The 24,828-nt window shown below is 44.3% G+C and overlaps 1 protein-coding gene across 2 annotated transcripts in view; it reads left to right on the top strand.

The window, feature by feature from the left end:
• Positions 1-24,828, top strand: part of LOC115472397 (ectonucleoside triphosphate diphosphohydrolase 8-like) — a 280,150-nt gene that overhangs the window by 56,621 nt on the left and 198,701 nt on the right. For both annotated transcript variants that reach the window (XM_030206669.1, XM_030206670.1), the window contains one exon: positions 21,737-21,875. In XM_030206669.1, the coding sequence (XP_030062529.1) occupies positions 21,737-21,875 (139 nt within the window). The remainder of the gene's footprint in view (positions 1-21,736; positions 21,876-24,828) is intronic.

Raw genomic sequence — 24,828 nt, 5'->3', positions numbered from 1 at the left:
CACTTGGTTCAAAAATCTAGTAATTGCAGGTATAACCCCTCCTTCCATTAATTTATAGAATTCTCCCCTTAACCCATCTGGTCCCGGGGCTTTTAGTCGTGGGCTGTGAGCAATAACCAAACTGACTTCATCTTCAGTAATTAATTGATTGAGACTATCCAGCTCTTGTATTGTAAGCTTTGGTAGAGCCAGATTTTCTAAATACATCTGGTTTAGCAGACCGTCTTCCTCTGGGGAAGCGTACAGCTCTTGATAAAAGGCCCGAAAAGTTTCACATATTGCTTTGTCTGATGTGTGGAGCCCTCCCCCCCTTTGTCTCAGTGCCAAAATATTCTTTGTCCCTCCCCGGGGGCTAATTATTTTTGACATCAACTTGCCTGTTTTATTACCATGTTTATAGAGCATATATCTATAGTATAACTGTGACTTGTGTGCCCTTTCTTGCAAAAGTACATTTAGGGCGGTCTGAAGTTCCAGCACTTGTTGTTTATCACCTATCGCGTGTGTCTCCCCATATCTCTTCCGTGTCTTACAAAGTTGGGTACTCAAACGCAAGATGTTTCTATCTCGTGTCTTCCTCACAAAGTGTGCATGACTTATCACTTCGCCTCTAAGAACCGCCTTAGCCGCTTCCCAAAACAAGACTGGGTCTTCTATGTGTTCTTGATTATGAGTACTATATTCCGCCCAGCAAGCTTGTAACCTGCCTTTAAGCATTGGATCTGAACTGAACTCCAGGGGAAATTGCCATTTGTATTCCTGTGGAGTTGTACCGCTTGGTATCCATTCTATCTTAACCCAGGCGTGGTCCGACACCATGTACGGTCCTATCTCCGCTGTTGTCACTTCCCCAAACATCTGACGTGATGTCAGAATATAGTCAATTCTCGACTGAGTGGAGTGGGCCCGCGACAGGTGTGTATAGTCTTTCTCACCTGGGTGCAGCACCCGCCACACATCAACCAGGCCCAACATCTGGCTCAACTGTAAGAGGCCTCTATTATTATAACATGAAGAGGCCGTCTCCGGGGCTGATCTGTCCAGAGAGGGGTCCCAAGTTGCATTTAAATCACCCCCCAGCACTATAGCTGCGTGCGGTTGCCTAAGCAAAAAGTTTATCAGAGTTTGATAAAACTTCCGATCATATCTATTTGGAGCATAAACATTACAGATAAGCAGTTTCTGTCTCCCAACTACCACTTCCAATATAACATAGCGGCCTTCAGTATCAATCAGAAGTGGATTAATTACAGAGGCTATGCCTTTTCTAATTAGTATCGCTACTCCTCCCTTTTTACCTTGTGCATTTGCTGCTATACAATCCCCGACCCACCAGGTGCTGAGCTTGGCATGTTCAATCTGGTTCAGATGCGTCTCCTGCAAGAGTGCTATGTCCGCCCTTTGCCTATTTAATTGCTGTAAAATCTTAGAACGTTTGATTGGCGAATTAACTCCGCCTACATTCCACGTTAGTATTCTTACTATTCTTGGATTTGAAAGTGTGTGCCTTTCTCCATAAATGTCCACTGTTGTACTCGAGGGGGACATCCCAGCCTCTGCCCCCCCCCCACTTGCACCTCCACTGTGTCAACTTCATTGTTATGTTCTACATCCTTACTAGTTAAGACTTGTGCCCTGCTTGCATCCCTCTTCCCTCCCCCCCCCCAAACCCTATATCCCTTATTCTCAGGTCCACCAATTAGGACCTTAACTTCCTTACGTCTCTCCCTCCCCCCTCCGCATTATACATTGTTACAATAAACATAAAACATAACTTTCTTGTCAAGCTGAGCAGACACTTACAGGGTCTCCCCCCTCTTACCAGGGGTTCAAATCGGTTCACCCACAGGCCATGTCTGCCATATAGTGTCTTAATTAACAGCAAAAAAAAAAAAAAAAAAAAAAAAAAAAAAAATCAACATTCAAGTCTAACTCACAAACCATAGGACCTTAACTTTCCAACTGCAGCCTTCTTGCCAAGCTTTCTGCTACTATAATTGGTCCATCTTTGTTCTTGGCTGGGAGATTACTGTAGTGTCATATCTTGACCAATCAGGTCTCCGCTGACCTCTCTGTATGACATTACTCAGTGTTCTCAGAGTGTTCTCTTTCTATGCTGTTCAACTTGCATCTGAAGATAATGTTCCCAGCTGTTGTAGAAATTCTTTAGCCGCCCCTGCCGTCTCATATGTCTTAGTAATACCATTATGCGTGACCCGCAATTTGGCAGGGTATTGTAGTGCAAATCTTATTTTCTTTTGGAATAGCGTTGAGCAAACCTCCGAAAACTGTCTCCTCCGTGTTGCTACCCCTGCTGAATAATCTTGGAAACATCTTACTGGGATTCCTTCATACTCCAATGCTTTCCCAGCTCTCAGCAACTTCATCACTTCTTGTTTTTGCGCATAGTTCAAAAATTTTAGAATTACCACTCTTGGCTTATTGGTGCCAGTCATTTTCATCCCGATGCGGTGAGCCCGTTCTATTTGTATCGGCCCCGAGGCTTCTGGGTATTGTAGTTCACTGGCAAACCAGCGTGCCAAAAAAACCTCCAAGCCCCGTTCGGGTAACGTTTCTGGCAGGCCCACCACTCGGATATTATTTCTCCTGGACCTGTTTTCTAAGTCCTCAATCTTTTCCTCCATCGCCTGCAGCTTTTTTTGAGTTATTTCTTGTATTGTCTCCACCTCCGTTACTCTATCCTCAATTTCACTCACACGTGTTTGAAAGCCTGCACAATCCCGAGAAAGATCCGTGAGCTGTTCTTTTACCTTTTCCAGGTTAGTATTTATGGGGGAAAGCCGGCGATCCAACATAGCTTCTAACACTGAGGACATTTCTGAGATTATTTCGGCGATCCAAGCCGATGACACTGTTGGGCCCGGCGGACTTGCGGGCGGCGCCATCTTGTCTTCTGCTCCTCTACCACGGAGCTTATCTTTATGTACATTTTTCGCTGCCATTACGCCGCCAATTAAGTTAAAGTGTACGTTGCCGGCCTCTCTGCCGTTTCAGGCTGTGGCGAATTTCGTTTTTAGATCGCGGTTTGTGAGCTGATCATGCGGAGGGGGGATTGAAGCCGGAGAGATCTTTTTCCTTCAACCCCTCACGGTCATGACGTCACCGGAAGTCCTAGCTGACAGTGTATATAAGTGATAACATTCAAGCATTACTATGACAGTCTGACAGGGTGGGAGGATGGGGGTGGGTAGGAAGTATGCATGGGGACATCAAAGCATATCATTGATATTCTAACAGGGTGGGTGTGGATAGGTGAGGGGAGGGTGATCAACAGAGACATACAGCTTTATGGTTTATAATGGGCTAGGAACCCCAGATCCTTGTTAAGTCCTTTCTGTTGGGTGTTAAAATATTCAATCATTCTGACTTCAAAGGTCTTACGTTCTTGTATGGTTTTAAAGTTACCTTTGAGGATTCTCACTGTGAAGTCACTGGTGCAGTGTCCTCCTGGTCCTGTAAAATGTTGCCCAACAGGCGTGGGAACCCTGCTGGCACCAGTATTGTTTATATGATGTCTATGTAAATTGAATCTTGTCTTAAGCATCTGGCCTGTTTCTCCAATATAGCATCCTTCATTACATTTTTTACACTGAATGATATATACCACATTGGAAGATGAGCAAGTGAAAGATCCCTTTATGTTGAATATCTTTCCTTTGTGGATGACTTTGGGGTCCTGTGAAATATTTTGGCATAGTTTGCAACTGGATAAATTACAGGGAAGTGTGCCCTTCTGTTCCTTTTCAGTCTGTGAAGGAAGTTTACTTCTGATTAGCTTGTGTTTTAAATTGGGTGGCTGTCGGAAGGCCAGTACTGGTGGGGATGGGAATATCTCTTTCAGTAATTCATCCTCCTGGAGTATAGGTTGTAGATCTCTTATGATTTTCCTCAGTTTTTCCAGCTCTGGATTGTATGTCACTACAAGCAGGATTCTGTCTGTGGATTTTTTCTTTTTGTACTGTAGCAGATTCTCCCTGGGTGTTTTGAGGGAGGAGGCAATATTCTTGGAGATTATTTTGGGGTTGTAGCCCTTCTGTTTGAAACAATTTTATTCTGCATTCAATACATACCATCCTACAATCAGATTCAAAATTAACTACTCCCCAGAAAAAGTCAATTTTTTGGACACCACGGTCTCAATCAGTGATGGCTGTATACAAACATCTGTATACAAGAAACCCACAGACAGATGTAGCTATCTCCACAACTCCAGCTTCCATCCTTCACATACAAAAAGATCCATCATTTACAGCCAAGCCACAAGATACCACCGTATCTGCTCTGACCCAGGGGACAGAGACAGACACCTTAAAACCCTGACTGAATCCTTCAAACAGAAGGGCTACAACCCCAAAATAATCTCCAAGAATATTGCCTCCTCCTTCCGACAGCCACCCAATTTAAAACACAAGCTAATCAGAAGTAAACTTCCTTCACAGACTGAAAAGGAACAGAAGGGCACACTTCCCTGTAATTTATCCAGTTGCAAACTATGCCAAAATATTTCACAGGACCCCAAAGTCATCCACAAAGGAAAGATATTCAACATAAAGGGATCTTTCACTTGCTCATCTTCCAATGTGGTATATATCATTCAGTGTAAAAAATGTAATGAAGGATGCTATATTGGAGAAACAGTCCAGATGCTTAAGACAAGATTCAATTTACATAGACATCATATAAACAATACTGGTGCCAGCAGGGTTCCCACGCCTGTTGGGCAACATTTTACAGGACCAGGACACTGCACCAGTGACTTCACAGTGAGAATCCTCAAAGGTAACTTTAAAACCATACAAGAACGTAAGACCTTTGAAGTCAGAATGATTGAATATTTTAACACCCAACAGAAAGGACTTAACAAGGATCTGGGGTTCCTAGCCCATTATAAACCATAAAGCTGTATGTCTCTGTTGATCACCCTCCCCTCACCTATCCACACCCACCCTGTTAGAATATCAATGATATGCTTTGATGTCCCCATGCATACTTCCTACCCACCCCCATCCTCCCACCCTGTCAGACTGTCATAGTAATGCTTGAATGTTATCACTTATATACACTGTCAGCTAGCACATTTGCTTATTTCCAATCTGACGAAGAAGGGCAACCTTCGAAAGCTAATCAAGAAATGTATTAAGTTATGTCCAATAAAAAAGGTATCATCTTATTTTCTTTTCCATGTTTTATTTTGTTTGATTTCTATTGATAGATTTTGCTTTGAAATCCTCCGGGGCCGACGTGACGTCACCCACTTGTGAGAATATGCAGCCTGCTGTCTTCGGAGAAACTACACTACACACAATGCCTAGTTCACATGACCTAGCAGTGAAATAATAACAAACATTAACCCATTCCAGGGTTCCACTGTAACTTAGGCAAGGCTGTCAAAAGACAGAACAAAAGTCAATAATAATACATCGCACCTTCCCCCCCCCAAAAAAACACATCTATGTAAACCAAAGGTCAAAACCCCAATCCTGCCATCTGATGCATACCAGGTTGCGAACCATACAAAAGAATTTCTTGTAGTCCACATCGTAAAGCATCTAATTGTCAATAGTTCAGGGTTCAAAGAACGCATAAAGAGCTGTGCCAATCAACTCCCCATGTTTCAAAAACTGCGGAACCCCAAAGTCCATTTAAAAAAAAGGTTTATATTGCATAGTTCAAGTTGGGTTTCTGCCGCCCTCTACACTCCAGGCGGCAAACCTTAGCAAGGTGGCCCCATAACCTGCATTACACTCTCAAGGTGCTGACTCTGTTCTCGTCCTGAACATTATTGCTGCCATAGCAATTAGATTAATGCCCGTACCCAGAGGGAGAAGAAAAAAAAATTCTATGTGTCATTACTGTAGATCTCCTCTGCTATATCAGGGTATCTAAAGAGAGACAGACTTTCAATGAGCCGTGTACGTTGTATGATCATGTCTCCCCCAATCTCTCCGCCTCGATTCCCTCCAAGTGTGCAAGGAATGTGCGAGCGTCCTTCACAGTGGTATAAGACTGAGTCGAGCCTTTGTGGGTGATTTTGAGAGTAGCCGGATATATCAAGGCGAACTTTATTTTAAAAGAAAACAGTTTGGAACAAATGGGGGCGAAGGCTCTATGCTGCACTGCCACTTCTGCTGAGTAATAATGAAAACAAAGGATTTTCTGGTTATCATGATGCAGTGTCTTCCCTGCACATAAGGCCTGTAAAATCACCCTTTTGTGAGCAGAGTTCAGAACCCAGAGGATAACCACTCTGGGCTTGTGTTGCGCAGGTAGCCTCAGTCCCAGTCTGTGGGTACGTTCAATCTGCAACGGGCTATTAATAGCTGATAGCTGGAACTCTTTGGAGAACCTCTGTTCCAGGAAGCCTAATAAGTTTTCGTCTGGTATAGATTCCGGAAGACCCACCTGATGCAGATTGTTCCGTCGCGATCTGTTTTCTAGATCCTTCAATTTGCCTTCCAGCTCAGATATTTTTTTATGTAAAGCACCCTGCGTTTCCTCCACAACAGTGACCCTATCTTCAACTGCAGCCGTTCGGGTCTGGAAGGCCATACAATCTTTAGAAAGTTCTTCCGTTTGGGCTTGTAAGCGCTCCAATTTAGAATCGATGGGGGTTAAACGTCGCTCCAGTAGATCTTCCAGGACCACCGTCATTTTTGAGATGATCTCTGTGATCCACGCTGATGAAATCGGGCCAGCTGAGCTCGAGGGCACCACGATTTTGTCCTCCGTGGGTTTGCCTCAAGATTTCTTTGTGAGCCACTCTCGTGCCATAGTCTGCCTTCTGAACAGACCAATTAGTCCTATAAGCATTCCGTTTTCCTTGAGTGATCCATTTTAGGGTTTTGCGAGGTCCGATGCGCTTTAAAATTCAGGGGATTTGCCTGGGGGCCCGGAGGAATTCAGACTAGCATCTTCCCTCAAGCATGGCATCACGTGATCCCTCCGTGATTTAAATTTTTATACGAATAATCCAGGGCTCTACTGTGCTAAATCTAACTGAAATAAACACTTGCTTCTTTTATTCATATTCAGTGTTTGTATTCGGCCAAATAATATTTTTCATTATTTGTATTCGGCTGAATAGTAAAATATGCTATTCAGTATAGCTGTGGTTAGCGTATTCTGGTAAAGAGGTAATGAAGAAGGAGGCCTGGTGAAGGAAAGCTTTCATAGCACTGGCAGATGAATGGTGGAAAAAGTTATTTGTTATTAAAAACTATGCTACCTTTGCTATTGTTTAGAAAAGGGTTAAAGCAGTTCCTGTTTCTGTTTAACTGATTTTATTCTAATTTTATTGTGATTATCTATGGCTTTTGATTATTGTGCACCATCTTGATTGAGTTTTCTAAGAAGAGGGTGTCTACAATTGTTAAACAACCAAACAAAATAAGGGGTCCTTTTACTAAGCTGCGGTAAGCACTAATGCATGCTTACTATATCAAAAAATAGCCTTACCATGGGGCATGTTCAGGCATCCTGTTGTAATTTTGTGATCAGTACACGCCTTCCAAGTGCTAAAAAATAGATTTATTTTTTAGCACTGGGGTGGGTCGAGGGACAGAGACTAGGCATGTTCTGTGCTAATCGGATAGCGCAAATACACTGCCACGAGCTAACCGATTAGCACGTGATTAGTGCATGCGCCCTTACTGCCCACAAAATAGGTTCCAGTAGGGGTTCATGCACTAATGGCCACATTCTAATGGGAAAATTAGCATGCAGCCATTAATTTTAAAAAATAGGAAAGGCAGCCATTTTACCCATGTAGTAAAAATGGCCTTAGTGCGCATGAATGACCCATGTCAGGATGCGCTAATACCATTTTTAGTGCAGTTTGGTAAAAGGACCCTAAATAAATAAAGGCAGTTAATAAATCCCAATACAGAAATGAATAAATAAATGTTTAGGCAGTAGAATTGACTACAGCTAATACTATGCATGGGCTTTCAAAATCACGATAGCGTTTAGCGCATGCTATGCTTTAGAAAAAGGGCTCCATAGATCCCTAATCTGTGGCTCTAATTTAGAAACATCAAGAGTCAGGATCTTGGGATAACTTTCCTAGCAGCACACAATCCTCCCCTCCACCATCAAGTGGCTGGAGGGGTCTGTTGTTGGGTTTGGAAGGGTCTGGCATACTGTATAGTGAAACTTAAAAAAAATGGAATTCTAACAAAGTAGGAAACAAATTAAACTTTTCTCCCTAGAAGCTTTCATTTCCCTGCTTTGGCTGTGATTGTAGCACCGTGGAGGGGCATAATCGAACACGAACGCCCATCTCCATGGGCATCTATGTCCGAGAACGGGTACGTGAAGGGGCGGGACAGACTGTATTTTAAAAAAAAAAATGGCCGCCCATCTTTTTTTTTCGATAATACGGTTTGTGCCTGGCAAATGCATCGGATTTGTGCGGATTTGAGCTGGGCGGTTTTGTTTTTCAGAGATAATGGAAACCAAAGGCGCCCAACTCAAAAACGAACAAATCCAAGCCCTTTGGTCGTGGGAGGGGCCAGGATTCGTAGTGCACTGGTCCCCCTCACATGCCAGGACACCAACCGAGCACCCTAGGGGGCACTTGTAACAATTAAAAAAAAAGTCAAATACCTCCCAAGCCCATAGCTCCCTTCCTTTGGGTGCTGAGCCCTTCAAATCCCAACCAAAACCCACTGCCCACAACTCTACACCATTACCATAGCTCTTATGGCTGAAGGGGGGCACCTACAAGTGGGTACAGTGGGTTTTGGGGGCGGTTTGGAGGCCTCCCATTTACCACCACAAGTGTAATAGGTGGGGGGAGGGGGGAATGGGCCTGGGTCCACCTGCCTGAAGTGCACTGCACCCACTAACAACTGCTCCAGGGACCTGCATACTGCTGTGATGGAACTGGGTATGGCATTTGAGGGTGGCATAGAGTCTGGAAAAAAAAGTTGTTAAAGTTGTTGTTTTTTTTGTGGGAGGGGGTTAGTGACCACTGGGGGAGTCAGGGGTGGGGATCCCCAATTCCCTCCGGTGGTCATCTGGTCATTTAGGGCACTTTTTTTGGGACTTGTTCGTGAAAAAAAAGGGTAAAAAAAAAAGTGACCTAAATTTGCGCTAAAAATGCCTTTCTTTTTTTGATTTTCGGCTGAAGGTGCCCATCTCTCCTCGGCTGATAAACACACCCCAGTCTCTCCTTCACCACGCCTCCAACACGCCCCCGTCAACTTTGTTTGTTCCCGCGACGGAGTGCAATTGAAGATGCCCAAAATCGGCTGTCGATTATACCGATTTGGGTGCCTTTGTGAGATAAGTACATAAGTACATAAGTAATGCCATACTGGGAAAAGACCAAGGGTCCATCGAGCCCAGCATCCTGTCCACGACAGCGGCCAATCCAGGCCAAGGGCACCTGGCAAGCTTCCCAAACGTACAAACATTCTATACATGTTATTCCTGGAATTTTGGATTTTTCCAAGTCCGTTTAGTAGCGGTTTATGGACTTGTCCTTTAGGAATCCGTCCAACCCCTTTTTAAACTCTGCTAAGCTAACCGCCTTCACCACTTTCTCCGGCAACGAATTCCAGAGTTTAATTACACGTTGGGTGAAGAAAAATTTTCTCCGATTTGTTTTAAATTTACTATACTGTAGTTTCATCGCATGCCCCCTAGTCCTAGTATTTTTGGAAAGCGTGAACAGACGCTTCACATCCACCTGTTCCACTCCACTCATTATTTTATATACCTCTATCATGTCTCCCCTCAGCCGTCTCTTCTCCAAGCTGTATAGCCCTAGCCTCCTTAGTCTTTCTTCATAGGGAAGTCGTCCCATCCCCGCTATCATTTTAGTCGCCCTTCGCTGCACCTTTTCCAATTCTACTATATCTTTCTTGAGATGCGGCGACCAGAATTGAACACAATACTCAAGGTGCGGTCGCACCATGGAGCGATACAATGGCATTATAACATCCTCACACCTGTTTTCCATACCTTTCCTAATAATACCCAACATTCTATTCGCTTTCTTAGCCGCAGCAGCACATTGAGCAGAAGGTTTCAGTGTGTTATCGACGACGACACCCAGATCCCTTTCTTGGTCCGTAACTCCTAACGTGGAACCTTGCATGACGTAGCTATAATTCGGGTTCTTTTTTCCCACATGCATCACCTTGCACTTGCTCACATTAAACATCATCTGCCATTTAGCTGCCCAGTCTCCCAGTCTCGTAAGGTCCTCTTGTAATTTTTCACAATCCTGTCGCGATTTAACGACTTTGAATAACTTTGTGTCATCAGCAAATTTAATTACCTTGCTAGTTACTCCCATCTCTAAATCATTTATAAATATATTAAAAAGCAGCGGTCCTAGCACGGACCCCTGAGGAACCCCACTAACTACCCTTCTCCATTGTGAATACTGCCCATTTAACCCCACTCTCTGTTTCCTATCCTTCAACCAGTTTTTAATCCACAATAGGACATTTCCTCCTATCCCATGACCCTCCAATTTCCTCTGTAGCCTTTCATGAGGTACCTTGTCAAACGCCTTTTGAAAATCCAGATACACAATATCAACCGACTCCCCTTTGTCCACATGTTTGTTCACTCCTTCAAAGAATTGAAGTAAATTGGTCAGGCAAGATTTCCCCACACAAAAGCCATGCTGACTCGGTCTCAGTAATCCATGTCCTCGGATGTGCTCTGTAATTTTGTTTTTAATAATAGCCTCTACCATTTTCCCCGGCACCGACGTCAGACTCACCGGTCTATAATTTCCCGGATCTCCCCTGGAGCCTTTTTTAAAAATGGGCGTTACATTGGCCACCTTCCAATCTTCCGGTACCACGCTCGATTTTAAGGATAAGTTGCATATCACTAGCAGTAGCTCCGCAAGCTCGTTTTTCAGTTCCCGATTTGGGTCGAAATCTGGGCGCCCATCACTTTCGAAAATAAGGCTAATGATGTCCTCTGTAGGGTCAGATGGCAGGGTGTTAACCCTCTGTATTTGTACAGGTTCTCAATGTCAGCCAAAAGGGACTAACATCAGCTCAGATCCAAGACACTATTTTTGCATTTTAGCCAAAAATTTGGTGTTTCTAAAGGTTGAAGAGTTTTACAGAGGCTAATAATATTACCAAGGTTTCCTCTGTCTGACTATCATACAGGTGTCAGCAAGGACATTTTTGTAACTTTCTCTTTTCTTCTGGGGAACTTAAGTGGTTGAAGCAACTATTAATCAAAAATTGCTTGTATAGGGCCAGTTTAGAATGAGATAGTTGATTGTCTAAAGACTTGGTCAAACCAAACCACTACATGAGGAGTTCACTGGAGGCCCCCAAAGGGCTTGCTTTTTAGAATATTGTCAGTGCATATTAATTAGATATATGTGTATACATTTGAATCTATCAACTGCCAATTTGTATATATTGGCTGCACTGAGGACTTTTTGAAAGGCTGGAGAGGAGAACCTGTGAATTGACATTAAGGTATCTGTGCTTAGCACAGCATTAGGAAAGGACTAGATTTGAACTGGTATTTAACTACTCACCTATCCAAACCTGAACCAAGAAATATCTCTCAGAAGGCTTATATATAAGCCTGAGGCAGTGAGGGCTAATGTGACTTCCAGAAGCTCCCAAGATGTCTCAGCGGAATAAGTGGGATTTGAATCCTAGTTTCCCTGGGATAGAGAATGACACAGGGACAAAATTTGTCCCCATTCCTGCCCCATCTCTGTGGGTTCTGTCTCCGTGCCCACCCCATCCCTGCAGGCCCTGTCTCCATCCCCACAGGCCCTGTCTCTGTCCCTGCCCAGTCCCTGCAGGTTCTGTCCCCGCCCCATCGTGGGCTCTGTTCTCATCTGCAGAAGCCTCAAACATATATGATTTTATATTTAGATCTTTTCATTAAAGTATAAAAAGGAACAATATGCTGAGCAATTGTTGTGTATAAATTACAAATAGAATGCAATAACATCAACTAGCAGCTATAATAACCCTTCCACCACCACCACCACCATCACATAGTAACATAGTAGATGATGGCAGAAAAAGACCTGCACAGTCCATCCAGTCTGCCCAACAAGATAAACTCATATGTGCTACTTTTTTTTTTTGTGTATACCCTACTTTGATTTGTACCTGTCCTCTTCAGGGCACAAACCATATAAGTCTGCCCAGCACTATCCCCGCCTCTCAACCACCAGTCCCGCCTCCCACCACCGGCTCTGGCACAGACCATATGAGTCTGCCCAGCACTATGACCGCCTCCCAACCACCAGCCCCGCCTCCCACCACCGGCTCTGGCACAGACCGTATAAGTCTGCCTAGCACTATCCCCGCCTCCCAACCACCAGTCGCGCCTCCCACCACCGGCTCTGGCACAGACCATATAAGTCTGCCCAGCACTATCCCCACCTCCCAACCACCAGTCGCGCCTCCCACCACCGGCTCTGGCACAGACCATATAAGTCTGCCCAGCACTATCCCCGCCTCCCAACCACCAGCCCCGCCTCCCACCACCGGCTCTGGCACAGACCGCATAAGTCTGCCGAGCACTATCCCCACCTCCCAACCACCAGCCCCGCCTCCCACTATCGGCTCTGCCACCCAATCTCGGCTAAGCTCCCGAGGATCCATTCCTTCTGAACAGGATTCCTTTATGTTTATCCCACACATGTTTGAATTCCGTTACCGTTTTCATTTCCACCACCTCCCGCGGGAGGGCATTCCAAGCATCCACTACTCTCTCCGTGAAAACCACCACCCTCTGCCCTTCCAACCCCAACAATAGCTGACTTCTACTACCCCAAGGAATCATAATCCACCCTGTTAAATTGTCCAGGGGTACAAAATAGAACCCGTTCTGTATGCCTTAGAGGGAAGAAATATGCCCTATGAAGCACTGTTATGATTTTTTAATCTGTGGATGAATAAAAGTCATCAACAATCTCAGGATTCAGTCTAGCTCTCCTGTCTTCAACAGTCCCTCCTGCAATGGTAGATGTCTTCTTAGAAGATGTGCTGGTAGCAGGATGTACAGGATCCCCCATGCAAATTTTGCTAGCTGTGGCCAGCATATTTGCTTGTTTTTCCCAAAAAATAAAAACACCGTTGTCTGCATCAATCAAACATAAATAACAGTCCGGTTCATTTACAGGTTCAAAGTAGAAAGTGACACGGGGACAAAGTTTATCCTCATCCTCGTGGGATCTGTCCTCGTCCCCATGTCATTCTCTACCCTGGGACTCAGCCTGGTCCTAGGCTACTTATTCGCACACAGCTATTTTTGAGCAATTTCTATGAGCGTACAAGATACAGTAGGCTCGAGGGACCAGCCCTTTCCTCCTTCCCTGCTTGGCTGCCAATTTTTGCTCAAACACTTAATAAAAAAATTGGAATATATTTGAAAACCCAATCTCCATACAAAATCTTCTCTTAATAAATTACATAGGAGATTATATCATAACACATCAAATTTCAATATAAACTAGTGGTAAAATGGCAATTTTTTAGAGAAAATGTAAACATTTTTTGTTTTGTGCTCAGATTATGAGGCTCATTTTCAAAATGTAGCGGGGCATAATCGAACGGGGCGCCCAAGTTTTCATGAGGGCGTCCTCGCAGGACGGCCCCGTGAAGGGGCGGGGAAACCCGTATTATCGAAACAAGATGGGCGTTCATCTTTCGTTTCGATAATACGGTCGGGGACGCCCAAATCTCAACATTTAGTTCGACCTTAGAGATGGTCGACCTAAATGTTGAGATGGTTGACCTTAAAGATGGTCGTCCCCGGTTTTCGGCCATAATGGAAACCGAGGACGCCCATCTCAAAAACGACCAAATCCAAGCCCTTTGGTCGTGGGAGGATCCAGAATTCGTAGTGTATTGGTCTCCCTGACATGCCAGGACACCAACCGGGCACCCTAGGGGGCACTGCAGTGGACTTCATAAATTGCGCCCAGGTGCATAGCTCCTTTACCTTGGGCGCTGAGCCCCTCCGCCCCCAAAACCCACTACCTGATGCAAAGAGCTCCTAGCTCTTAGAGAACGTGTCCGTTCTCTTGAGGCTAGAGTAGCAGACTTGGTGGAGCTGAGGGAGACAGAGAGGTACATAGAGGAGACCTACAGGGATGTTGTAGAGAAGTCCCACCTCCAGTCTGGTAGTCCTTGTGCTACCCTGGAGGAGGGAGGTGTCCTAGAAGGAGAGCATCACCCTGGTGGAGGAGGAAGTACTCCTGTAGCCAGGACCTGCCCACCAGAGGATGTGGTATCCTCTCGCACTGAGGATATGTCTCCAAGTGCTGCCCGGGAGGGAAAGGTTAGGACAGCTGTTGTAGTTGGTGATTCGATCATTAGGCATAAAGATAGCTGGGTGGCTGGTGGACGGGCCTGGTGACTTGCCTGCCTGGTGCGAAGGTGGCGGACCTCACGCGTCACCTAGATAGGATTCTAGATAGTGCTGGGGAGGAGTCCGCTGTCTTGGTACATGTGGGCACTAATGACGTAGGAAAATGTGGGAGAGAGGTTCTGGAAGCCAAATTTAGGCTCTTAGGTAGAAAGCTCAAATCCAGATCCTCTAGGGTATCATTTTCTGAAATGCTACCTGTTCCACTCTCAGAGCCCAAGAGACAGGCAGAGCTCCGGAGTCTCAATGCGTGGATGAGACAATGGTGGAGGGAGGAGGGTTTTAGATTTGTTAGGAACTGGGCAACATCTGGGGAAGGGGGGGCCTATTCCGAAAGGATGGGCTCCACCTTAACCAGGGTGGGACCAGGCTGCTGGTGTCGGCATTTAAAAAGGAGATAGAGCAGCTTTTAAACTAGAAATGGGGGGAAGGCCGACAGTCGCTCAAAAGCGCATGGTTCGGGATAAGGTATCTTGCAAAGATACCTCACAAACAGGGAAGATAGGGTTTCTGGATAGTGAGATTGCACAACAGACCGTGGTAGGCCAGGTGCCCTTAAATACAACTAAAGATCAGACAAAAGATGACAAATCAGTAGTGTCTAGTACTAAGCATCATGCAAATAGGAACAACAAACATACTTTGAAATGTCTTTATGTAAATGCTAGGAGTCTAAGAAATAAGATGGGAGAGTTGGAATATATTGCAGTTAATGAAAAATTGGATATAATAGGCATTACTGAGACCTGGTGTAAGGAGGATAACCAGTGGGACACTGTCATACCGGGGTACAAAGTATATCGTAGTGATAGGGTGGACCGGCCTGGTGGAGGGGTAGCACTGTATATTAACGAGAGCCTTGACTCAGATAGATTACAAATTCAGCAGGACACAAATCACACCCTTGAATCATTGTGGGTTGAAATTCCATGTATAAAAGGGACAAGGATGGTGATAGGAGTGTACTACCATCCGCCTCGCCAGGATGAGCAGGTAGACGCAGAAATGATAAAAGAAATCAGAGACGCAAACAAAATGGGCAATGTGATAATAATGGGTGACTTCCCTTGTGAGCTGCTGGATTGTCGGCATACCGGGATTGAGCTAGTAATCAAGCAATGGCGTGCAGTTGGGCGTCCTTCCCCTGATGAAGCTTGACCCGGCGAAATGGGACCGTTGGGGAGGCCCTTAGTTTAAGCTACAACAAAGCTAAGTAGCCTTGCTTTGTATTTTGGCTGCTTTTTTGTATTATATATTTACACATTTAATTCATGTGAACACTGTGGAAGGAGGTTGGCGGGGACGTATGATTAGAATATGGTGGCATTATATGTAATCTTATTATATAAGATCAAGATTATGTTGTCACCTGTCTGAGGTCCTGTCCTCCATTTATGATCAATTCACTCTTTGCACTTTCATGATTTGATCCGCTATTATTTGTTGTTGGATGACTTCAATTATCCAAATATAGACTGGGTAAATGTAACATCGGGACACGCTAGAGAGGTACAATTCCTTGATGAAATCAAGGACAGCTTTATGGAGCAGCTGGTGCAGAAGCCGACGAGAGAAGGAAAAATTCTAGACTTGGTCCTTAGTGGAGCGCATGATCTGGTGAGGGACGTTATGGTACTGGGGCTGCTTGATAACAGTGATCATAATATGATCAGTTTTGATATCGACCTTGAAGTAACTATACACAGGAAGTCAAATACGTTAGCGTTTAACTTTAAAAAAGGAGACTATGATAAAATGAGAAGAACGGTGGAAAAAAAACTTAGGGGGACAACTGAGAGGGTAAAAACTGTACAACAGGCATGGACGCTGTTCAAAAATACCATCCTGGAGGCCCAGGCCAAACATATTCCGCAAATTAGAAAAGAAAGACGGAAGTCTAAAAGACAGCCGGCCTGGTTGAAAAGTGAGGTGAAGGAAGCTATTAGGGCTAAAAGAAATGCCTTCAGAAAATGGAAGAAGGAACCGTCTGAAAATAACAAGAAACAGCATAAGGAGTGTCAAAGCAAATGCAAGGCGCAGATAAAGAAGGCCAAGAGGGATTACGAAAAAAAGATAGCATTAGAGGCAAAAAAGCATAGTAAAAAATTTTTTTGGTATATTAAAAGCAGGAAGCCGGCAAAAGAATCGGTTGGGCCGCTAGATGACCGAGGGGTAAAAGGGGTGATCAAGGAAGACAAAGACATAGCGGAGAGATTGAATGAATTCTTTGCTTCAGTCGTCACCGAGGAAGATTTGGGTGGGATACCAGTGTCGGAAATGATATTTCAAGCGGACGAGTCGGAGAGTGGCCAATGTAACGCCAATTTTTAAAAAAGGTTCCAGGGGAGATCCGGGAAATTATAGACCGGTGAGTCTGACGTCGGTGCCGGGGAAAATGGTAGAGGCTATTATTAAAAACAAAATTACAGAGCACATCCGAGGACATGGATTACTGAGACCGAGTCAGTATGGCTTTTGTGTGGGGAAATCTTGCCTGACTAATTTACTTCAATTCTTTGAAGGAGTAAACAAACATGTGGACAAAGGGGAGCTGGTTGATATTGTGTATCTGGATTTTCAAAAGGCGTTTGACAAGGTATCTCTTGAAAGGCTACAGTGGAAATTGGAGGGTCATGGGATAGGAGGACAAGTCCTGTTGTGGATTAAAAACTGGTTGAAGGATAGGAAACAGAGAGTGGGGTTAAATGGGCAGTATTCACAATGGAGAAGGGTAGTTAGTGGGGTTCCTCAGGGGTCAGTGCTAGGACTGCTGCTTTTTAATATATTTATAAATGATTTAGAGATGGGAGTAACTAGCGAGGTAATTAAATTTGCTGATTACACAAAGTTATTCAAAGTCGTTAACTCGCGACAGGATTGTGAAAAATTTCAGAAGGACCTTACGAGACTGGGAGACTGGGTGTCTAAATGGCAGATGACGTTTAATGTAAGCAAGTGCAAGGTGATGCATGTGGGAAAAAAGAACCCGAATTATAGCTACGTCATGCAAGGTTCCACGTTAGGAGTTACGGACCAAGAAAGGGATCTGGGTGTCGTCGTCGATAATACACTGAAACCTTCTGCTCAGTGTGCTGCTGCGGCTCGGAAAGCGAATAGAATGTTGGGTATTATTAGGAAAGGTATGGAAAACAGGTGTGAGGATGTTATAATGCCATTACATCGCTCCATGGTGCGACCGCACCTTGAGTATTGTGTTCAATTCTGATTGCTGCACCTCAAGAAAGGTGCAGCGAAGGGCGACTAAAATGATAGCGGGGATGGGACGACTTACCTATGAAGAAAGACTAAGGAGGCTAGGGCTTTTCAGCTTGGAGATGAGACGGCTGAGGGGAGACATGATAGAGGTATATAAAATAATGAGTGGAGTGGAACAGGTGGATGTGAAGCGACTGTTCACGCTTTCCAAAAGTACTAGGACTAGGAGGCATGCGATGAAACTACAGTGTAGTAAATTTAAAACAAATCGGAGAAAATCTTTCTTCACCCAACGCGTAATTAAACTCTGGAATTCGTTGCCGGAGAACGTGGTGAAGGCGGTTAGCTTGGCAGAGTTTAAAAAGGAGTTAGACGGTTTCCTAAAGGACAAGTCCATAAACCGCTACTAAATGGACTTGGGAAAAATCCACAATTCCAGGAATAACATGTATAGAATGTTTGTACGTTTGGGAAGTTTGCCAGGTGCCCTTGGCCTGGATTGGCCACTGTCGTGGACAGGATGCTAGACTCGATGGACCCTTGGTCTTTTCCCAGTGTGGCATTACTTATGTACTTATGTACCTGCAACTGTACACCACTACCATAGCCCTAAGGCATGAAGGGGGGCACCTACATGTGGGTACAGTGGGTTTCGGGTGGGTTTTGGAGGGCTCACATTTGCCACCACAAGTGTAATAGGTAGAGGGGAGATGGGCCTGGGTCCGCCTGGCTGAAGTGCACTGTACCCACTAAAACTGCTCCAGGGACTTGCATACTGCTGTAATGGAGCTGGGTATGACATTTGAGGCTGGCAAAAAATATTTGTAAAGTTTTTTTTTAGGGTGGGAGGGGGTTTGGTGACTACTTGGGGAGTAAGGGGAGGTCATCTCCGATACCCTCCGGTGGTCATCTGGTCAGTTCGGGCACCTTTTCATGGCTTGGTCGCAAGAAAAAAATGGACCAAGTAAAGTTGGCCAAGTGCTCGTCAGGGACGCCCTTCTTTTTTCCATTATCGTCCGAGGACGCCCATCTCTTATTCACGGCCCAGTCCCGCCTTCGCTACGGTGTCGACACGCCCCCGTGAACTTTGGTCATCCCCGCGATGGAAAGCAGTTGAGGATGCCAAAATCGGCGTTCAATTATGCCGATTTGGGTGACCCTGAGAGAAGGACGCCCATCTCCCGATTCGTGTCGGAAGATGGGCGCCCTTCTCTTTCGAAAATAAGCCTGATAGACAACAAAATTCCATAGGTTACTATGGGGCTGATTTTCAAAGCACGGTAAAAGGGGGGCCAGCGCTGGCATCAGCGTGTGTTTTTGACGAGTGCCAAGGGCCCCTTTTACTGCAGCAGGTAATAGGTAGGTCTTTCTTTTCTTTTTTTTTTTTTTAAAGAAATGGCCGTGCGGCAAGTGAAGCAGGGTACGCACTGGCGCTACAAAAATAAATATATTTATGTAGCACAGGATATGACAGCACACTGGGGGTGGGAAGTAATATTTTATTTATTTTATTTATTGCATTTGTATCCCACATTTTCCCACTTCTTTGCAGGCTCAATGTGGCTTACAATACATCATGAATGGTGGACATATATTAGAAAATAGACATTTAGTGTTACAGAAGGATCTTGGGCAGCATGATGAAGAAAAAACATGATAATAGTATAACAAGCAAGTATTATAAGACAATTCAGAATAAATGTGGAGTAGTTGTGTATATTCACATTGGTTGGTCTTTGTGGTATGCCTTGTTAAAGAGATGGGTCTTCAGTAGTTTGCGGAAGTTCATTAGTTCGTAAATCGTTTTTAAGTTGCGAGGCAATGCGTTCCATAGCTGTGTGCTCAAGTAGGTGTTTTCCAGTTATGGAAGTGAAGATTAAGGAATGTGCGGGATGATCTTTTGGCATTCCTGTAACCCGGCAGTACTTCATTTTTACTGAGCGGTAAGCCCACGCTGCTTTGTAAAAGGTTACTATGGAACTTTGTAAGTGTACGTGCTTTGAAAATGCACCTCTATGTAAAAAGGGTCCTTTTACAAAGGCACACAAGCATTTTTAGCGCATGCTAGAGACACCCATAGGAATATATGGGTGTCTCTAGCATTTAGCACACTTTAAAACTTAACATGCTCTAAAAACGCTAGCACGTGTTTGTAAAGGACCTCATAAATACTTTGAAAATGTGCCTCCAAGTAACTTTGTAAGTCAATGTGATTTGCAAATGAGCACCAAAGTGTCCTTGTCACCAAAACGAGCTGGTGATTGACAACTTATTAGACCATCACTGCACAAAACTGGTTGTCCAACATAATTATAGTCTGAAAAATAAGAGACTTATCTTGTCAATCATGCAGTTTGCCAAATCCAATAGTATACGCTGTTCCTTGTAAAAAGTCATCAATAAGTGCCACATAATAACTTCTTTGCTTCCTTGACACAGACTGTTTCACTGGCTAGCTTCTTCAGGAGAAATTAATAATCCTGAGTTATAATAAAGCACAGAACTCAGATCTTAAATTCTCGCAATATAAATGTCAACCCGTTACCTACCTAAACCCTCTTCACGAAACTTACTTTCAAATTACATCTAAATACATAATTTTGGCTGAGTGTCGAGGGATTATCCCAACGGGCTCTCTAACTGTCTGATTTGGGACACAGTTCAACCTAGAGGGTTAAAAAAAGAAATAGAATGGATTATGTTGTGATTTCATTAGCCTTTGTTTGAATATTGTAAGGTCTCCACCACTGGGAGACTCTTGGAAAAGTCTCCTGCATCAGGCAGTAAACCTGTGTGCTGTAATCTACTGCTAAAGAGCACATGGTAATCCACAAGGTCAGGTCATTATACTTCATTGTAATGCCTTTGTGTCAACTGCTCCTCCAAAGGTAGTTCCCACCACAGCATTTCTCAAGCATAGCATAGCATAGCAATTCAACAGCATAGTATTCAAAGCAAAACAAAAAAAAACCCCCACAAGGTTCAAAATCTCAGCAGTTCATATAAAGCAGTTATGCAACGCAATTCTTCAAACAAAGTAGCTCAAAAGGGGCTCAATCTCCCAGCAGTTCGTGTATAGCAGGTATGCAAAGTAATTCTCCAAACACTGGAGCTCCAGAAAGGGTTCAAACCTTCCTCAGCAGTTCATGTCAGCAGTTAGGCAAAACAATTCCCCAAACACAGCAGTTCAGAAAGGGTTCAAACTCCCAGCAGTTCATGTATAGCAGTTATACAAAGTAATTCTCCAAACACGGTAGATCAAAAATGGTTCAAACTCCCCAGCAGTTCATGTAAGCAGTTATGCAAAACAATTCCCCAAACACAGCAGTTCAGAAAGGGTTCAAACTCCCTGCAGTTCATGTATAGCAGTTATGCCCAAAACCACCACACCTCCTGTCTCCCTTTCAAAAGAAATCACCCTAGGGAGAGTGGCAAGGGTCCCTCCCCAACCAGACCAGCATTATACCCTGACCACCACCCGCATGACCCTTCAGTGGTAAACCTGTTCTCTCAGCTCCCCTCGTAGGATAGCCACCTTTTCCCTTCTTTTACCAGGCTCTCCTCCCAAGCAGTCCTCTGCTGTTTCACCTCCTTTCCTTCCAGTTTAGTCAGAGCAGCAATCTCCATCGACTCCTCTTGCTCTACTACCTCCCCCTTTTCTTCCCCTTGTCAGTCCATAGGTTCCTCCCCACACCCATTGCTCAGCTGCTCTCCATTTGCTTGATTGGGCAGGTTCAGAACTCCTTCCCTCATCCTGGCTCTCTGGGACAGGTTTTTCCAACTCCCTTCTCTTGCCCTTCTCCTGACCTTCTCTGGGGGCTGTTGGGGATTGAAGTCCCTGTTTCTACCATGGGACCTACTCAGGGGCTGCTGGGAATTGTAGTCTTTTCCTTTTCTCCAATCCCCCAGGGGAAAAGACTCTGTCCTTTCTCTACCCAGTCTCCCTCCCTCTCGAGCCTCCTCGTTCCTCCATGTGCCTTCATTCTCCCTCTCACCCTCATATTCCTCACAATATGTTATATCCTGCGAAAAAATTTAATATAGGGTCTGCTTATAAATAGTCTATAGAATTCAGCCATGTCATTCTTAGAGCTTAAATTCTTTCTGTGTCTTTCAGGGAAATTGCCAACATGGGGAGATCTCTGATGTTACTAGATGTTCGTTACCTTCTTGCTGTGGCTTCAGTTTTAGGAGTTGTTGCCCTCATTTTGAACCTTGTGGATGTCAAGAATGCAAGTCTACCTCCGAGAACAAAGGTAAACACCAGGCCAGTAAACCTCAGATACCAAACTAGATACCTGGCTTTCAATCTCTGGACATCAATGTGTGTGCCAAGCAGTAAACCTAGTATCAAGTAGGACACAGGCATACTGGAAGTATCAGTTTGGTAGCTCCCTGGACAGGATTTCTGGAGGGGATGGGACAGCTTTCTTTAGTTGGTTGCAGATCAAAGTGAGGGCTCAGACAGATTTATAACTAGCCCTTTACCATAGACCAGGGGTTTCCAATCCAGTCCACGGGACACTCCCAGCTACACAACAGATTTATCCTCTCAGTTCCATGTATTGACAATATAGAGTTCAATTTAAGCCATGCTCCTTAATACCTCCTATCCTTCTATCTATATAACATTTGGCTGAACATCAAGGGACAGGGAGAGGAAGAATTTACCAGAACGAGAAATACAGTTACAATCAGAAAGAGAACAAGGGCAACTGGAGCAATCAGAATGGAAACCAAAACAATTGGAACAATTACAACAGAAATCAGGGCAATTGGAGCAACATGTACTTACCACTTGCCGAAGACAACTTTTAGATAGGGTGTACAATCTATCTGATAGACGGTTATCCAGAGATGAGTATGCTGTTTTGGATAAGGGTATGACATTTGCTCCAACTCCACATTATATTCAATACCAGAGTTGACCTTTTTAAATTAACTAGAAAATTGAAGGTTATAGACTTCTTCTCTAAGAACAGTAGAAGTAATACTGACAAGTCTATTGTCAAAAGGGACAGCAGATGGATTCCTCCAAGTTGTACTGATCATGCCATCCAAATTTATGAGAGATTGGTAATGAAAGATATTAGTCGTCTAGAAGAAAGCAGAAAAAGAGTGTACTATAATGTGAATAAAAGAGAAAAAGAGACAATTAAATCTCTAAAAATGACAAAAATGTAGTCATTAAACAGGCTGACAAGGGTGGGGTAATGGGTGTTATAAATAGGACAGATTATATTAAAGATATAGAAGAACAATTGGCTGATAAAAACCTTTATAAACCGCACACTTCAGATCACACACAGAGGATTAAGAGAGAGATTGATTCCCTTTTGGAGGTTTTCTGACAAATAAGGATATTGATTTATTTTTTTTTTAAAGAACAGTATCCGGTCATACCAGTTATTTATATACTTCAAAAGATAAGTCCTTAGAATGTCCCCCAGTAGACCTATTGTGTCTGGCATTGGCTCATTCTTGGAACCATTATCAGTATTCATTGATACGTTTCTTAGTCCTTTAATACCAGCAATACCATCTTATGTTAAAGACATCTCCCATCTGATTCGCATTTTGGAAAATCTTATCTGTGAGGAGGGGCCATTCTTAGTAACTATGGACACAGAGAGGGGCTTAATCGAACGTGAACGCCCATCTCCATGGGCGCCAATCTCCGAGGACAGGTACGCGAAGGGGCGGGACAGACCGTACTTTCGAAAAAGATGGGCGTCCATCTTTTGTTTCGATAATATGGTTGGTGCCGGGCAAATGCATCGGATTTGTGCGGATTTGAGCTGGGCGGGATCGGTTTTCAGCGATAATGGAAACCGAAGGCGCCCAGCTCAAAAACGAACAACTCCAAGGCATTTGGCCGTGGGAGGGGCCATGATTCGTATTGCACTGGTCCCCCTCACATGCCAGGGCACCAACCGGGCACCCTAGGGGAGACTTTGTAAAAAGTAACAAAAAAAATTAAAATACCTCCCAAGTCCATAGCTCCCTTACCTTTGGTGCTGAGCCCCCCAAATCCCCCCCCCCCCCCAAAAAACCCACTCACCACAACTCTACACCATTACCATAGCACTTATGGGTGAAGGGGGCCACCTAGATGTGGGTCCAGTGGGTTTGGGGGCGGTTTGGAGGGCTCACATTTACCAGCACAAGTGTGGGGGTGGGCCTGGGTCCACCTGCCTGAAGTCCACTGCACCCACTAACAACTGCTCCAGGGACCTGCATACTGCTGTGATGGAGCTGGGTATGACATTTGAGGCTGGCATACAGGCTGGGAAAAAAAGTTTTTAAAGTTCTTTTTTTTTTGGTGGGAGGGGGTTAGTGACGTGACCACTGGGGGAGTCAGGGGAGGTCATCCCCGATTCCCTCCGGTGGTCAGCTGGGCAGTTGGGGCACTTTTTTGGGACTTGTTCGTGAAAAAAAAGGGTCCAAAAAAAGCAGCCCAAATTCTCGCTTCTGCCGCCCTTCTTTTTTCCATTATCGGCCGAGCGCGCCCATCTCTCCTCAGCCGATAAACACGCCCCAGTCCCGCCTTCACCACGCCTCCGACACGCCCCCATCAACTTTGTTTGTTCTCACAGCAGACTGCAGTTGGAGGCACCCAAAATCGGCTTTCGATTATACCGATTTGGGCGCCCATGAGAGAAAGGCACCCATCTCCTGATTTGGGTCGAAATATGGGCGTCTTTCTCTTTCGAAAATATGCTGGAGAGACTCTGTACACTTCTGTTCTGCAGGATGAGGCATTAGAAATTGTTAAGAGTTCTTTAATTAAATGCAAAGGGTATAAGAGAATACCTACAGAATTTATTCTACAGCTTGCAAGTATAGCCCTATTTTGTGTTTGAAAAAAAGATTTACCAAGAAATTAAGGGCATTGTGATAGGGTCATCTATGGCCTCATCTATAGCTAATTTATATGTTGCACAATTTAAGGAAAGATTTCTACAAGAATATGAGTTTAAAGACCATCTCTTTAATTAGAGGAGGTACACTGATCACATATTTTTTCTGTGGAAAGGGAGTGAGCATGATCTATTGAGATTTCATTTATGGATAAGCAAGTGTGATCCTAACCCAAAGTTTGATTTTTTTATTATTAAAAGTAAATTCTGTTTTTGGACATCCTAATCAAGAATGTGAAGGGAAGAATTGAGACAGACATTTAAAGGAAACCCACTGATAACAATAAAG

This window comes from Microcaecilia unicolor, chromosome 6, assembly GCF_901765095.1.
Source record: "Microcaecilia unicolor chromosome 6, aMicUni1.1, whole genome shotgun sequence".
Lineage (NCBI taxonomy): Eukaryota > Metazoa > Chordata > Amphibia > Gymnophiona > Siphonopidae > Microcaecilia > Microcaecilia unicolor.
The sequence above is the reverse complement of the archived record's forward strand: the minus strand, read 5'-3'. Positions and strand labels throughout refer to the sequence as shown.